Source organism: Corylus avellana, chromosome 2, assembly GCF_965113065.1.
Source record: "Corylus avellana chromosome 2, dhCorAvel1.hap1.2, whole genome shotgun sequence".
NCBI classification, from domain to species: domain Eukaryota; kingdom Viridiplantae; phylum Streptophyta; class Magnoliopsida; order Fagales; family Betulaceae; genus Corylus; species Corylus avellana.
Genome location: NC_142491.1, coordinates 17,746,838 through 17,763,917, shown reverse-complemented (window position 1 = coordinate 17,763,917; position 17,080 = coordinate 17,746,838). Strand labels below are relative to the sequence as shown.

At 33.6% G+C, this 17,080-nt stretch overlaps 2 protein-coding genes across 2 annotated transcripts; both read right to left on the bottom strand.

Moving 5' to 3' along the window:
* Positions 1-1,462: 1,462 nt before the first annotated feature.
* On the bottom strand, positions 1,463-3,053 carry LOC132188295 (GATA transcription factor 5). Its single transcript, XM_059602718.2, has 3 exons — positions 2,912-3,053; positions 2,448-2,770; positions 1,463-2,337 (listed from the first exon to the last, which is right to left on the bottom strand). The coding sequence occupies exons 2-3, from the start codon at positions 2,766-2,768 to the stop codon at positions 1,663-1,665; spliced, it is 996 nt and encodes a 331-aa protein (XP_059458701.1). The 5' UTR covers positions 2,769-2,770; positions 2,912-3,053; the 3' UTR covers positions 1,463-1,662.
* A 6,105-nt stretch (positions 3,054-9,158) lies between these two features.
* On the bottom strand, positions 9,159-14,358 carry LOC132162508 (subtilisin-like protease SBT3.9). The gene is made up of 11 exons (XM_059572743.2): positions 14,023-14,358; positions 13,815-13,906; positions 12,992-13,089; positions 12,732-12,887; positions 12,545-12,656; positions 11,615-12,158; positions 10,768-10,865; positions 10,427-10,666; positions 10,141-10,255; positions 9,876-10,071; positions 9,159-9,789 (listed from the first exon to the last, which is right to left on the bottom strand). The coding sequence occupies exons 1-11, from the start codon at positions 14,107-14,109 to the stop codon at positions 9,221-9,223; spliced, it is 2,307 nt and encodes a 768-aa protein (XP_059428726.1). The 5' UTR covers positions 14,110-14,358; the 3' UTR covers positions 9,159-9,220.
* Positions 14,359-17,080: the final 2,722 nt, after the last annotated feature.

Below are 17,080 nucleotides of genomic sequence, written 5' to 3'. Positions count from 1 at the left end.
TTGTTGAGAAAGGAAAAATTTTAACGATAATTTGACAGTAACACATTATCATAGAGGGATAGCAGTGAATGAAAAAAAAAAAAGAAAAGAAAGAAAGTGTTGTTAAGGTTTTATAATTTTTAATAAAATAAATGTTATATATCACATTAATATTTCATAAATATTTCATTGTATTGACTTGTGACGGTGTAATTGTCCTTGGATTATATATACTTATTCAATATATATATATATATATATATATAGAATAAGTATTCACTTCCTGTCTACTAAATTTGAATGTGGCGTAATTCTCTCAATCAAAAATCTCATTTTCATTCACCAAATGTTACGGAGGACCACACAACATCAATATAATAAAAACTAAATAAAAATTTCTATTCAAGAAGGAAAAGTGGAAAACATGGAGATTACATGAAAAGTAAAAATCAAGGGTGAGCAACCTTAACAATAACCCAAAATTAACCACTAGAAATCATTGCTAAACCAAAAATTATTGAGAATTGGTCAAATAAATGACTTAATTCATTGCGAGAACTATGGCTGCCAATGAAGAAGGTAAGCATGTGCTCAGAACCACCAAAGAGAAACCACACAACAACATACAAAACCGAGAAGTAAGGGCTAGAATGAAGTCTCCATCCAAAAAAAGGAAACAACAACAAAGTAGGGAGACTAAATGCCACCCCAAAAAAATAGAGGAGAAGATCAACAAAAGATCAACCAAAAAATCCAAACAAAAGCAGCACAAATGGAAGGCACAATGAGAAAGGAGAACACTCTCGAACGCGTGAGATGTATGCACTAGGGTGTGATTCTCATACGCCGGCGTATGCAGGATTTTAGTGTGATATACATAGGATTACTCTTTTAATATGTTGACATAATAATTCATACTTTAGTCATTAAAATGTGGATTGTTATTATTATTATTTTTTTTGATATGTCCGCACAAGAAGTGAGAGGAAGATTCGAACTAGTGACATCCACTTCATTAAACGTGGTCCCAGCCGATAAGCTACCTCTTGGAACAAAATGTAAATTGTTATATAGCAATTAACAAGACACTTATCACCTTTACAATTCAATATGGTATCGCTAAAATACGAACCACAATTTGTGACATTTATTTTTATAAAGTATGATTAGAAAATTGTAATAGAAGTTGTAAGATATGTTTGCTAGTGCTTTGGAAGGTAATTTTTGGTTTTAGTTTGAAAAAGTATTAAGATATATCTCACAAGTTTAGAGCAAATTGCTCTTTCTTTGTAGAGCTAGCCTTGGCTCTAGTTTATTATTATGGTTGAATGAGAAGTGAATCTTTATTAAAACAAAAAAGGGGGTATTGAAGATGTAAATGTTAGAATAATATTGACTTTTTAAGAGGGTTTTGTGAGATTTTGGTCTTTTGGGTTGCTTGTTAGAAGAATATACCCAAACATTTTCCAATAAGAAATGGAAAGATAATAAACCTCTTACCCTCTTTCATCAAACGTACCTTCAAATAATATACTAAGCACTATCACAACCAGTATAAAAATAAAAATAAAAATATAAATAAAAAATCTAACAGCTATAACTAAGATCCTACGGCTACGACCAAAGATGAAAAAACTAACGCGGTACAACCCGGTTCACATGTTGCCTATTTTATTAGTTAGACTATCCAAAACTTGATACCATCTGGGTCAACATGGATTCCGGTTCAGTCATCATCTCCTTTCTCTTCCTCATCTCCAACACTTTCCGGTGACTATTCGAATGAACATCGCCGGAAAAAGTCGGACTACAGGCCGGTCTATACTCTGGGAAAAGCCGGCCGGACTTGTACCGGACCCCACAAGCGTTGCAAAGCGTTTTGGCACCGAGTGGACCGGTTCTCCACTGCGGGGTCTTCTGCACCTGGCAGTGGCTGCACCGACGCTGAAACTGGGAACCACCTGACGCGCTACCGCTTTGAACCGCCGGTTTCTTCTTCTGCTTCTTCATGGGCGGTTCAGCAAAATCGAATAACTCCATGGTTTGAACCGTATTGGTAAAGATAAGACAAGGTGTCGAAGAAAACCCAGGAGAAGATGCCGAAGAAGACGGCGGTGAGGATTGGGTGAGCGGTGAACCAAGTCTCCAAACGCGTTTAACGGCTCTTGTCCTTTTGCTTCTGGCTTTCGATGGAACTCCTGAAGGAAAAAATGGAGGTCTCGGTCTCCACTCCGGTTCGGACTGGTTCGTTACACGACTTTCGATATTCTGTTCTCCGGCAGTGCATAAAAGAGATGATTCTGACAAATCATCGTGCACGAAGTGAGAAAGCCATTCAAGCTCTGCAATATCATCGTCCTGTGAAAACCCAATAAAAAAATATATTATTTTCTAAATTTAGTAGAAATAAATTAGGGGAACCAAGAAAAAAAAAGCAAGCAAAATTCATTTTCTTATTGGAAAATTACCGGAACGGCAAGTTCGTCGGTGAGATATGACTCGGACTCAGCCGTGCCGGAGAAATTGGCAGAGATGGAATTGTTATCGTCTGCTTGCTCCGGTGAAGACAAACCCATCTCTCCTTCGTCCTCTTCTTCTTCCTCAACGTAAACCCCATCTTCTAAGTCCGGATTAGACAGGTCAAGAAGGTCATCCACAGAGAAATCTTCGCTGGGAACTCCGGTAGCAAATAAATGGTCATCAAAAAGCGCTTGCTGCGCCGTTTTCATGGCAAATTCTCCTACTACTAAACTTGGTCTTAACGCTCTCGCTTCCACGCAGCACTCCATTTCTATATAAAAATAAACCACCGAATCTTAACGGAATTCAAAAAAAAAAAAAAAAAAAAACTACCCAAAATCCGTTTCTTTTTTATGGTTTTATCTTTTAAATGTTTTCATTTTTATTGATGCAAGCAACCAAACTAGTTTACCTGATAAAGATGAAGAAGCAGGAAGATGGGTAATGAGTTGGTGGTTGGTTGATAGACCAGAAAGAAGGCTTGTTCGTGTCGTGTGCGAAATTGGTGCTGAGTTATTGGTATATCTTTATCACTTTTTCTCTCTCGTACTGCTATTTATGATTTGAATATATATATTTTATTTATATATATATTGAAATATATTTGTTTTCCCAATGAGTCACGTTAGACAGACATGGAAGAGCTGACTATTCTGAATTGTGATGAGCTTTCGCCTGCCAGACCGAACCCACATTTCCACCATGACTTTTATTTCATGGCCATCATGCTCTGGTCCACGCCGAACTTCCAACAACGTAAAAAACAAAACATTATTGTTTTCTCAAGTCATGCTTTCAACATTTTTCCTTTTCTTTTAACTAATCATTCTTATTATTATATTCTTTCACATTTCTTAATATTAAGTATCATGATTTCCTTTTTTTTTTTTAATTTAAATTATTAACAAACAACTTAAAACATAAATTTGTTAATTTGTTAAATTTTAATAAATTAATTCAAATTTTATTATTTTAACATATAACTTTAAGATATGATAAAATTAATAAAATCTAAAAACTCTCGACGTGTTTAAAATAAAATAATTTTAGAAGTCTCTTTTGTGTCTTTTTTAGGTGACTATTAAAATTACTATTGGATTAAAATTTAATAATGATCAATTACAATCTCAATGGTGATTTTAATGGATTCGGCTTACATGCTTTTTATTAAAATAACAGTATGTATGTTGTAGTTTAATCAACGGTTATATCTTAAAGTTGACTTACTTTTAGAAGCTTTTAATAGAAGAGAGAAAACAAATAGAGATTTTAAGAAATTCAATATTGACTGTAGTTTGCATACATGCTGTTATTTAATAACAACATGTATGATTTTAATAGTCACATTATTCTTGGAAGGAATCAAGAGAGACTTGTAGCATTACTCGTTTAAAATAATATTATATTTATATTTTTAGATTAGATATTATATTGTGTTAGCTTTGTTAAAATCTAACAATTGTTTTAGAATAGATATAACAAAATCAGAATTATTAAATTTTTAAAAAACAATAATTAGAAATTGGGAAATTTATTGCTAGAATAGCTTAAGAAATTTAAAAAATCTCGGTCTAATTAAGAGAGGTTAATTAAAAATAATAATGAGGAATTTAATTTAAAATTACGGTAATAAAACCCGGCGGGACATTGAACGGTTACAGTGAGTTAAGGCGCTAAGGATTATTCAAAACGAAAACTGTACCGAACGAGCCAGGAAACCGCCATGATTTTGTGCGTTTCTGCCTTTTTTTCCTTAAAACTTTGGGTCCCATTTTGCAGTTATTTACGGGAACGGGATTGCTTTGCCGCGTTAATCGCGCCTCCTTTTCGGCTCAATTCTGTAGAACGTTCCCGCTCGTTGTTTTTCTAAATCATCGGAAATTGATGGCCACACGATCAAGTCTAGCGCGTGTGGTCTTTAATGGTCAATATACCCAGCGAGTCTTCATCCGACGGTCCAATTTCTCACTCGCTTTGAAAGGCTGTATCCGGTGGGCTTGCTTTTGAGTTTTATAAAGCTATCCCTTGTCAAGCATCGTATAAGCGCGTAGCATTGTGGAGTCGTAGCTGTCCCGAATTTAGAAAAAGCGTTTCAGACAAAATATTTTCATGTTCAAGAATCAAGTAACTATTCGAGTACTTAAATAAATTATTAAAATACACGTAATAAGTTTTTTTTTTTAATTTTTTTTCTTCAATAATACGTACTTTATCTAGTTTAGCTAATAAATTTTTAAAGGTTTTATATATCCGATTAACTATATTTTTTTCTATATTATTTAAATATTTTTAAAAATGAGAAAAATTTTGAGAAAAAGAAAACATACCAAAGAAAAAATAAGACAAGATTTGGGAGACAGAGAACGTATGTGAAACAAACAATAAAAAATAAAATGGCTCCCTTAAAAAGTGTTACTACATTTAACTTTTTTTTTTTTTTTTTAGCTTTTCCAATCAAAAGTGCTACTACATTTAACTTTTTTTGTTTTAGCTCTTCCAATCATATATATATATAATCCAATGTACTGAGTTTTTTAAATATTTGAAGAGTTATTTTAGATAAAAGTAATATTTAATTTTTCCAAAATATATATATATATATTTGGCTCTTCTATTGGGAATGTTCTAAGAGGGCACAACACATAATATAAAAAAGAAAGAAAATAAAAATTGATACTTAGATTTAATTTGTTTAAAAATTAAAAATTATTCTCCCCATCAACTTTTTGGCGTAAATTACTAAAGTAGATTTTTTACATCAAGAAGTATCATTCTTACCAAATTAGTTTTTTTTTTTTTTTTGGGGTTGGCTATTTTGGTGAGTCAAATCACCAAAAAAAAAAAAAAAAAAAAAACTCTTGACATCTTTAACAAAATAGTGATTTTAGTTAGGTGAATATAGTGAATATTGTTCCCTCAATGAATAGAAAATAATAAAGCTTTTATCTCTTCTTCTTTATTCTTTGATTTTTTTTTAAATATATATATATATATGAAAAATAATATTTAAATAAAATAGTGAAAATTGATAGTTAAAATGGTGAGGTTGTGGATGGTGCTTTAAAAAAATATGTAGTTAAAATAGAGAAAAATGTATTTTTAGTTAATTTGGTGAGTAAAAATTGGTGAAGCTCCTTAAATACTCAGTGAAATTTTAATTATATCTTTCTTTAAAAACAAAAAGAAAAAAAAAAAAGAAAAAAAAAAAGGAAATTAGTTCCATTCACCTCAGTGCCTCACGGAGGGATTGGGATGGGGGCTTGGGCTCCATTATTGACTAAAGAGCGGGGGCCCATTGGCGGTGACCCGTCTGCTTCAGCATCGTTTCTTTGACGCAGTACGCTGGTTTCATGTTCATGCTTTTTCCTTTTTGTTATTTACCCAAAAACAAAAAACAAAAACAAAAACAAAAAAGGTTTTTGGTGTTTTATAAGAATTAAAAAAATCTCCAGAAGATAAATTATAATTCATCAATAAATGTCATAGTGAATAATATTTATAAGAATAAGTGGTTGAAATAACGTATTTGGGTTCAAACTATTTTTAAAATTAATTATGTTCTTAATAAATAATACTGATGATATGCAGTGCTGTGCATATGCATGGATGATATAACAAATCAATCTATAATGGAATGTCTTTCACATTAGAAAGGTGAAAATGAGAAAACAAAAAATAGTATAAAAATATACCAATATTTCATTTGAATTTTTTTTTTTTTAAGTTATCTCCCTAATATAATCTTTTGCATGTAAGAAATTTAAATTCTTCTACCATGGCTTAAAGTAGAATTCAAGCAACCTTTAAAGTTTGGATTAAATACATTTTTGTCTCCGTATTCCTTTTTAAAAAATAATTAATGAATTTTATGTCACGTGCTCATCCTTGTCACATTAATTAGTTGTGATGGTACTTGCTCGGAATTTAGGAGATGAGGAACTCCACCACATGGGTGGGTCGATGGATGGAATGTCTTTTGCTCGTTGGAAATCTCCACCACAAGTTTTTCTTTAAGTTCAGTTGAGTAATAGTTTGATTCAATCATGTTAAAACATCAGTGAAACTCAAAATAGTTAATACTAATCAAATTTAAAGATTTCTATCACTTTCAAAAAGCCGAAGTGCATAACCTTTAAAGTTTAAAGCGTCCATATATTTATGTAATTATTCGCACAAGTATAGAAAGTGTATTAGCGGTGGGAATGACTTATCTTTGTAATTTATTTATTTATTTTTTTTAACTTTTACTTTCTCCCGTTTGATTAGAAAATAAAAATAAAAAATGGAAATTGTATTAGCCATGAATTAAAAAAAAAAAAGAAAAAAAAAAGAAAAAAAAAAGAAAAAAAGAAAAAAGTGAGTCTGGTCTAGGTGGCTAACCACGGTTAAGTGCGCAGATGCACTAAAGTATAGCCGACCGTTGACGTTAGGGGACCGGCGAGCAGTCAACAAATCAACACTTGGCGATGAGAGAAAACGCCTTTCTCGTGGGTGGCTTTCACAGTTTCACGTGTCTTATTCTACTCATCCATCCAGGCTTTATTTATTTTTATTTTTATTTATGCTCGGCATTTCACCCGATAATATATGTTTTATTCTCTATGTTGGAAAAGTTAAGAAAAAGTAAAGGGTGACGTGTCTCGAATCTGGGATTCCCCTGGTTTCATGCTGTACGTGTGTCTTTGTATGATAATGATTCGTTTGGGTTTTTGATTTAAAAAATGCAATTTCAAATTATCTATTTTTTTGCAATTTTGTTTAAATTTTGTGTATGAAATTGTAATGCTAAATGCACCCTACTCCATTTATTTTTTTAATAAATTCATTTATTTATTTTTTAAAGAAAATAGGATTATTTTTGGAAGAATGACAAAAAAAGTGACTTAATTGCAATAAAATTGTAGTTTAATGTATCTAAGAGCTTGTTTGAGATTGCGTTTGAGGGGCCTAAAAGTGCTTTTAACACTCAAAAAATCTGTTTAAAGAAAAAAGTATCTGTTTGGTAAAAAAAATTAAAAGCACTTTTAATAGTCCAAAAATGCTAAAAATAGTTAAAACGTACTTTTGACAAAAGCTTGTTTTTTAAGCTTTTGCCTAAAAGTTCTTTTTGACTTAAAAGCTCTATTTCTCAAACGCAATTCCAAACACGCTCTAAGTGTAATACCCTATCAAATCGTGAGACTTTTTTTGAAAGTAGCTGAAAGCTTAGGGGTTAAGTATATTTAACTTCTTTTTTTTTTTTTTTTTTTTGGTTATATATAAGTGAACTCAAAGCTTTCATCTTAAGTTTTCTCCCTAACATAATCTATGTCTACAAGTCAATGAAATTTAATTGCCAAAGGACATGTCGAAGTCAACTAACTCAAGAGTCAAGCCTTCATAGCTGCATCAAGAAACTAAACCCTAGACTAGTCCCAAACCTAGCCATATGTTACTTTGATAGCAAGGAATAGATTTCATTTTGTGGCATCGCTTCGTAAATAAGATTTTATATTGAAATTAAGTTGATGCCCATCAATTTACGAAACCTAATTTGACAAACAGATTATTGAGATGAGCACAAGTTGAGGGGAAATATCACCCTTAACCCATCTTATCTATTAAATCTCAACCACTGAGGTGTTAGGTACTCTAGTTTGACTTTACATGCACTTCACACTTCAAAGAAAAAGAAAAAAGACATTGGATGATTGTCTTTAACACCAAGTAAAAGGGTTATGTTGATAATCATAGATCTGCTTATGATTTAATTTATAATAGGGATTAATTATAAACCATCTCTTCTGGCTCTACGTTATAGTATTAATTAAATGATTCAATTCTCAATTTCGTATGAGTTTAAACTTATAAGTAGTGATTTAATATGATATTAATTATTAGAAGCGAGAGGAAAGACTTGAAGACTAGCGTTTAGAGCTCTTACTTGAAAGAAGTTCTCTCTGTTTTTTGGTTGTTGTTCTCTGGCTTATCAATCATTTTAAGTTCAAACTATGTCTTTGTAATTCACATTCTATTTAAAAATCAAATATTTCATTTGTCGGACTACATGTGAAGAGAGTGTTAGAATATTACTTAAATAATTAAATTCAATATTTCCTATCAACTTAAACTTTTAGAATAAATAAATAGTGATTCACTACGTTATATCTTAGAAGCGTTCATATAGAAACTAGTGAAAGCTCTCAACATTCTTGAAAACTTCAAGGCAGTCAATTAGAAAGGCCTTCTTTTATTGGATATTATCAAATATGTAATGAGAGGCTTCCAAAAATTTGAAACTCATTTTGGAAGAAGCCATGGCTGTGATCAATCATCCTCACATGGGAACATCCTGTTTCTACAAGCTAACAAATTCAATAGTAAAGTCATTTGGTTAGTATCCCATTTGCAATCATGTCTTTCTAATGATTTCTTCATTGAAGTCAACAGCATTGGAAGCAAACTCATTTGGCCAAGTGCTGAGTAGCATCATAGTTTTTTCTGACAGTAATTTAATCATTTATTGTACTAGTTTGCGAGATAGTGAAGACTTTTGATCCTTTTTACCTGGTGTAACATCATTTTTGAAGGTAAATTTCTTCCTCTTAATGATTCACAAATGGCTATGTATTGTGAAGTGAATTCAACCAACTGGACTATCAGGAGTGAAGCAACAGATGATTAATAAAAGAAGAAATTTATTCATGCAAAGGGATATATATTACTGTAGGTGGCAACAGAATTATGTTTCTGCATAAAAGTTATCAATGACAGTTCGAACTATCAATGGTATTCTCACTACATGGAAACCATCTTCCCAAAACAGATTACCAAATGAGTATCTTCCTTGAACCCTTAGCTGGGAATGGAAAGTTACCTTGAATTTCAGCTTCCTTATTGAAGAATTAAACAACAAATTTGGTGGCTCAACTATCACTTTAGTTCCAGCCGGGGCTTGAACAGAAGCAGTGTAAATAGAATTAACTGGACCAACATTTGTAACAGTTCTTGACACAGTTAAGTTCTCCTTCAGCTCAGCAATGGTAATAGAAGGCAGATTAAGATTTGCAAGGAATTTGGCCGACTTGCGACAATGTACGTGTGACCTAGCCAACGAGCTAATGGCGGAATTATTGTAGCCCATGGAACAAAGAAAACGGATGTAATCTGAGAACCCCATGTCATATATGAGTCCAGGAGCCAAGGCTTTGTTTGGTTCAACATGACCACCTCCAAAGTCAAATGGGTCAGCCTGCTTATGGGGAGCTCCCTCAGCCACTGTAGATTGACCATATTCATCTTTCAAAGAAGCTATACAAAAGAAGAGACAGAGAATCAGTTGTGCACATTAATTTTATGATGAAAAACAAAAAGGCCAGTAAATTTCTTTTGTCAACCTGTAGTGACCAGTGCAGACTTTATTGCAGCAGGGCTCCATGTTGGATGGATAGCTTTAAGAAGAGCCACAATGCCAGATACATGGGGACAAGACATGGAAGTTCCCGAATCAATATTGAATTCAAGGGGTTGAGAGAGGGAAGAAGCAGGGGACCAGGATGCCAAAATATTAACACCAGGAGCAGCAATATCAGGCTGCAACCACATTCAAATACATCAACTGCAACAATCAAAGAAGTAATTATTTTGTAAAATAGTCAGTACCTTCAATACAGATGGAGATAAGGAACTGGGTCCTCTAGAGGAGAAAAATGCCACTTCTGGGGAAATCTGTTGTCCCACATCTGTTTTTGTTGGGCTAAACTTGGCCACAGGATTTCTGTTGAATTTTCAAATGAAGTCTGCTTGTTATAACCCTTTAGAGAGATAAAAACTGAGGTAATAGCAATTGGACTCTCTTATAAAGATTTATCTGTTTACAGAATCCCAACCTTGGAAGCAGAAATATACAGAAAGAAAGGGTCACCCAACATGCCTAGGATAGATTTACCTGGTCATCTCCATGTACATGAGCAGAGATGTCCCGACCGCAAAGTCCACTTGGACACCAGGGATATTCCAGGGTAAAGTAACCTCCTTTGTGGGAAACTGGGCAAAGATGAGACCAGCACCATGAGCATGCAATACAGTTGTTGCAGCAACAGAAGCTGACCTCTGTGAACGAGATTGGAAACAAAGAACTACTTTTCCTCTTGCTAAAGTGGCATTTAGGGTTCCTGAATCACAACTCCTATTAAAAGTAACCACTATTAATATATGAATTCTCTAATTCAGAGTAGATGATTCAAATAGAGTTCATGAGAACAAGAAGCAAATAACAACACATTATACCTTGCACTATCTTCATATGCATCAACAGCTGCTATGTCTTCTCCTTGCACAATAGGGTGAAATTTGTTCATATCCTTCCCTGTATAGAAAGCCTGACCCTGCTTGAGAAAATAAAATCATTTCTAGGTCTACAAAACAAAGAATTAGATATCAATTTTATAACTAGATAGTAGTTCATTATGAATGTGAAGTTTGAACAAGGTTTTTTTTTATGCATGGTTCAACCAAAACAAACAAACAGCACAGATTATAGTGCATTTTAATCGATATCATTTATGCATGTTTAGATTCTCCATCTGACACCTTAATCGATATCATTCAAAACTACTAAACAGAAATCTCAAGTTGGAATAGCCAAATTATAGTGCATTTTGAAGAAAACAGGAACATAAAACATGAAAAAAAATATATATATAAATAAAATAAAATAAAATAAAATTACATGAGCAAAGATGAATAGAATACTTCAATGACTATGAAAGCAGAAAATTAGAATGACACAAAGAAGTGAGACTCACTTATCACTCACAGAATCATCCAAACAACCCATACTTGCATACAAAAGCCTCATGTACAAATTGTAGTAGATGTAAGGTAGTTTTGGAGGGTTTTTATTTTATTTTATTTTCTGGATGGGCTGGCTTTTAAAAGAATGATATTGTTGTTATCCTATCAAAAATAACAAATTCTTCACATTTCTTTCAGGGAAACAGGCATATTGCTGAACCATATAAATCTTTTACATGTGGATTCTTTTTGCAGTTACATTTCATTGCAAACTGTTTATCCTTATTCCAACAGAAACAAACACAATCTTTCATGGCTAGATAGGAAGTTAAGAAGTTACCACAAGAGTTTGATTGTTCCCCAAGGAAATCAAAGTGGGGAAAGCTCTATCTATGGTACTTGCGGCAACGGTTATAACCCATGGAGCTGTATTTATGACAGACTGAGGATAAGGACCAGAATTCCCGGCAGAGCATACAACTGAAATTCCTTTAGCTACAGCATGTAATGAACCAATGGACACAACATCATCCACATAAGTATCAAGTGGAGGTGGTGCGCCAAGAGACACTGAAAGCACATCTACGCCATCAAATATTGCGTCATCAAATGCGGCAAGAAGATCGGCTGCGCTGCAACCGCCAGTAGCCCAGCAAACTTTGTAGACAGCTAACCAAGCTGATGGAGCACCCCCTCTCGCCACTCCTTGAGCTAATCCCATAAAACTTGCATTTTCTACTGGAAGTCCAGCTGCAGTAGATGATGTGTGAGTGCCATGGCCTGCAGCATCTCGGGGAGAAAAGAACTCAACCCCATCACTTGTATTTAGCTTTCCGAATTCAGCTTCATATCCTTTGATATACCAACGTGCACCAATAATTTTCCTGCCCAAAGTATATCATAACAGTAAGTGTTTGAAGATATAATCGAATTTAACATGCCTCAACCTTATAAGAATATAGGAAACGAAGTATGGAAACAGATTAGTACTTCTTTGTAACAAGGCAGATTCTTGACTCAAACATGGGAATTTCACAGTAAAAACTATCGTTAAGTCCAGAATTCAAAGTACACAAGTTAATCGGACGCTGAGAAAGTTGTGGCACATTTTCCTTGACTGCTAGAATAATATTACAGTTAAGCAACCAATTTTGATTTTTCTTATCAAATAGCAGTGTTAAAATGATATATTGACTGGTCATATGACAACAATTTTATCAGGAAAGATAATTCAATATGAAAAAAAAAAAAAAAACAAAGTGAAATCAACCTATTACAGTGGGAGCTATTGAACTTCTCTCCTCCTTGACATATGCCTTTCCAACGAGATGGAATCTCTCCCATTCCCTCATCTTTGAAGCTTTCAGACTCAGGCCAGATTCCTGTTCAACAAAGTGAGCACAATTAAAGCCTGATCTCGTATAATATACAACCATATAAGGCATTTCTACACTAACCAGTGTCCATGACACCAATAATAGTCCCAAGTCCTGAATGACCCATTGAAAGAATTCCGTGTGCAATTTGAGGCTTTACTTGGAGGAAATCCCAACTTCTAGTCGTCTGCAGACTAAGAATTCGGTTTCGAACTACACGAACAACTCCTGGGAAATCTGCATTGTAGTACAAGAAAGGAGAATACCAACTACAATTACTTGTTAGAAAAGCATAAGTGTTATAGGAGAACAAAATTTACAGTTCACCAACATTGTAACACCTGCAATAAGCTTGGCTTGAGACTCAGTTAAGGCTGCAGCAAACCCTGAAAAGCCATGCTTGTAGCTATACAGAATCGACTCCTTGGCAGCTTCCTTGCTGTCAAATTGATATAACATGCTGTTACTTCATTGTTATGATCATAATTAGGTTCCAGTCACATAACTTTACAAGCAACAAGATGGTGAAAATGCATTTGGTGCACACAAATTTGAAGGAAACAGCCATTAAAATAACGGCCAACATACTTCACATGTGCTCGCACGATTTGTTTTGCTACTTAGGCGTATGCCACTATTAAATCAGCACTTATTCTAAAGAGATGCATTTAATCAATTAATTTATATTCTAACAATATACTTCACATGTAGACTCAAATTTCTCCTGAATATGTGAGTCCTAGTACGTGAAATATTTAACTAAAATGAAAAGTGAATGATGGAGATAATATTCAAATTTAGAACCTTTGCTTCGATACTATGATAAATCACTACTTATCCCAAAAACTTAAGTTAATAGAATTGATGAATTTAACCATTTAATTTATATTGAAACAGCCAAAGCACCTCTGCCTTTGTTACCACCACCACCACTACCATTAATTTTAGCTACACCACCGCCATGGTCACCCCATGTTTCTCAAATTCAATTAGAGCCTCTACCAACATCATATGCTATTTTCAAAAGACCAAAAGCAGCAGCCTGCTTTTTGGGAAATTTCATGGACACAGCAATCAAAACTTTCTCTCCTTTCACATAAGAACAGAACAAATTTCACTAAATGAAAAATAAGAACGCTGACAAAAAGAAGTTAGAACTGAAACCTTCCAAGTATATTAGATAGGATGTCATGGTGCGAGTCTTGAACGAGTTCAGGCTCTTCATGCTGCCTCTCTCCCATATACACAATGTGAACCTGCCAAGACCAAAGAAAAACACAAACCCACGAAACAAATCAATAAAAAAAAAAAACACTCAATCGAGGAAGAAACAGAACAGAACAGAACCGACATAAGAAAACTCAAAACTCACATTGCTTGAAGCAAGTGCTAGAAGGAACAAAGACTGTTGCTTGGCAAGAAGAAGCAAAATGATACCATAAATCCAAGAAGAAGCCATTCCTCATGAGAACTCTACCTGAACTCAAAAAGACTGTTCGATTGTCACCCTTAATATTAATTCTTCCAGCCTTTGTGGGTGGGGGCGGTAGTATTTTGCTTGCTCCACTACTGCTACAAGCCTACAAGCATTTACACCAATAATGGATTGTTGCGCCAGATATGTGTAGTTATATATTTAGCTCTTGCACCCTCTGTTTACTGTTCGGTGAAACTGAAATGTGGAGGTAGTGGGATTATTGAGTGGGAGAGAGAGTGTGTGATCGAGAGGATTGGATTTTTCTGATTGTGTGTCTTGTCGTCGGGAGCATACCCGAGGGGTTGACTGTAATTTTCAAAAAAATAAAAATAAAAATAAAAAACCAGACAACAGGTGGTGTGAGATCACTTTCCCTGCTTTCCGACATGTCGGATTCATGAACTGGTTTTCATCACGTGTGGCTGCTCATAATCTCCATCCGGTGCATATAGATACTTTTACACCGTTTTGTACAATTAGGGGTTTCAAAGTGTATTATTTGAAACAATAATGATTTTTAAAACCCAGTTATAAATAATATAATTTATAAAAGTATAGTTAAACGTATGATAAAATCTATAAAAGTAAGTTTTTGTGATTTTAAAAATGTACAATCTTTAAAGATAAATACTAGTTATACGTACAATTTGCCTACAAATAGTTTATCAGTTTACATGACATTGTCACGTTAATTCGGATTGTTTTTCGACGCAAATGAAAGAGTTCTACGTCGTTATTGAGAGCACTCTCATGAGTGGCCAACTACTTCCTTTAAGCTAAGAGGTTGGTTGGTCACCCCTATTGAACTTCTAGATGTGGTGGCACTGGCTCGAGTTATTGAAGTGACTGTGGCCACCCTCCAAGCAAGATTTGGTGCAAGACTAAAAACTTTTTGCAGACGTGACATAGACATATCAATACATAAGGTGGAGTGCGTAAAACGCACTTGTGAGTAGCATTACAAATCAGACCCCTCATTTAAAATACCATTTTTTGAAAATACACTCTCAAATGAACACTTTCCGCTCTTTTATTTAAAAGCTTGTGTTTGACCAATAAAATTGGGGGACCAAAACACACTATCTTATTCTTAGCTGATTAATTTGAAAGTTTAAGGCTGATTAATTGTGTGATCTTCTCTTCTCATTTTCTCTCTTGTTTTTTTCAAGTAGCTTGAGAACAAAAAAATTTGATTTGATAGTTTGCCGTGGGAATTGTTCAAATGGTTTGAAACTCATCCTCGAATGCGCATGATACTGAAATTAATGATGTTTTTATGCTTTTTTTTTTTTTTTAAATGATAAGCATCCGAGATTAAGGACAACATAAGCTTGTAGCTTCTAACAAATACACTCCTATGATGATGGAATAACCACGTCATGGTTATACCTTCTTTCTTGCCACATCATTTTTTTAAATTTTTTTTTTAAAAATGTATTGTTCCTAAATGCCAAAATATTTATTGTTTGAACATATGGTAGGAAGCAATTAATTAGAAGTTTTGCCTTTTGACCTTGGAAATTTGTTTAGTACTTACTATTCCACATCACTCTTCTTCAAATTATCTTGACCGTTAAAAAAATTATAGCACATACGATGATGTAGTTGTATTACTACACCTAAACCAAATCCATAATTCTATAGGGATTTGAGACTTTGGCCTACCGCCTACACTAAGCATCCCAATCAAACAATAAATGTCTGAAAAAATTACTTATGGTATTTTTTATATGAGTAATGTTATTTAGTATACTGTTATATAATTAAAATTTTATGGCAATCATGAAAATCAACCTTTCGTCTGTTATACAAGTATTGAAAATCAGCCTTTCAAGTTGTATGTCAGTCTCATAATATAATAATAAACCTACGCCTAAGCAGTTTCTTCTTTCTAATCCTCACTTTGGCGGCTTCTCATGTAATTCACATTTCCCACTTTCATGTTGGTCCATAATAATCATTCCTTCTTTAAAAAGACCATTGTTCTCAATGGTAAAATTAACATATGGATGACTCTGATACCACTTGTTATGTGTTTGTGTAACTGCAAGTGTTGTGAGAGTGATATAGCAACAAAAGAGAAAATTAAAAGGGTTTTAAGATAGGGTAATTCTAAGAATTATGAGCCTCGTGGTAAGGTATTTCGAAGAACCCTACACCTTTCAATCAAACGATTAACTTTCAAAAAAATTATACTTATGATATCTCTTTTATTATTGAACCTAGGGTGCCTTACACAGGTTTACAATAAGAATTGAAATAAAATCGTAACTCTAAATAATGCTATTAATAATAAATAACATTCTTAATCTTAATTATAATATTATCATAAATGATAGTAATCAAAATTTGATCCAAGGGGGTCAATGCTCAACCCAATTTCATCCTTCCTTCTCATCTTTTTGCACAACATCCATTTGAAAAACAACAAAACATTCGAGTGGATCTCACTAAGAAGAATGAGGGGTGACGATGCAGACATGCACTTTGGCATGCTTATTCTAAATGCTCTTTAAAAGGGGCCATCAACTAAAAATTTCAACCAATTTTATCGAGCTCGTTCGGCAACACTTTTTAGAGTATTTGTGTTTTTGAGTAAAATAAATAAATAATATAAACAAATAATTTCAAATACAAAATGTTTACAAATTACTTTCACTTTTTAGTTACATCAAAACCAAAAAATAAAAAACACACAAAAAAATTATGTTATCAAACGAGCTCGATCATCCTTGAAAAGCACGAAATTTTACGACGGTTTAAATATCGTTAAGGTGATCGTGTCGACTGGTAACATGAAGTATTTTGAGTTTGTTTGCTTCTCAATCTTAATTACCGAACTTTCAAAAAAAGTAATCCTTTCGTCTTTTACGTCTTGGGGCAAACAAAATTGCAATACTTCGTTTTAACTGTCAACGCGATCGCCTCGACCACATTTTAAAATTTTGTTTAT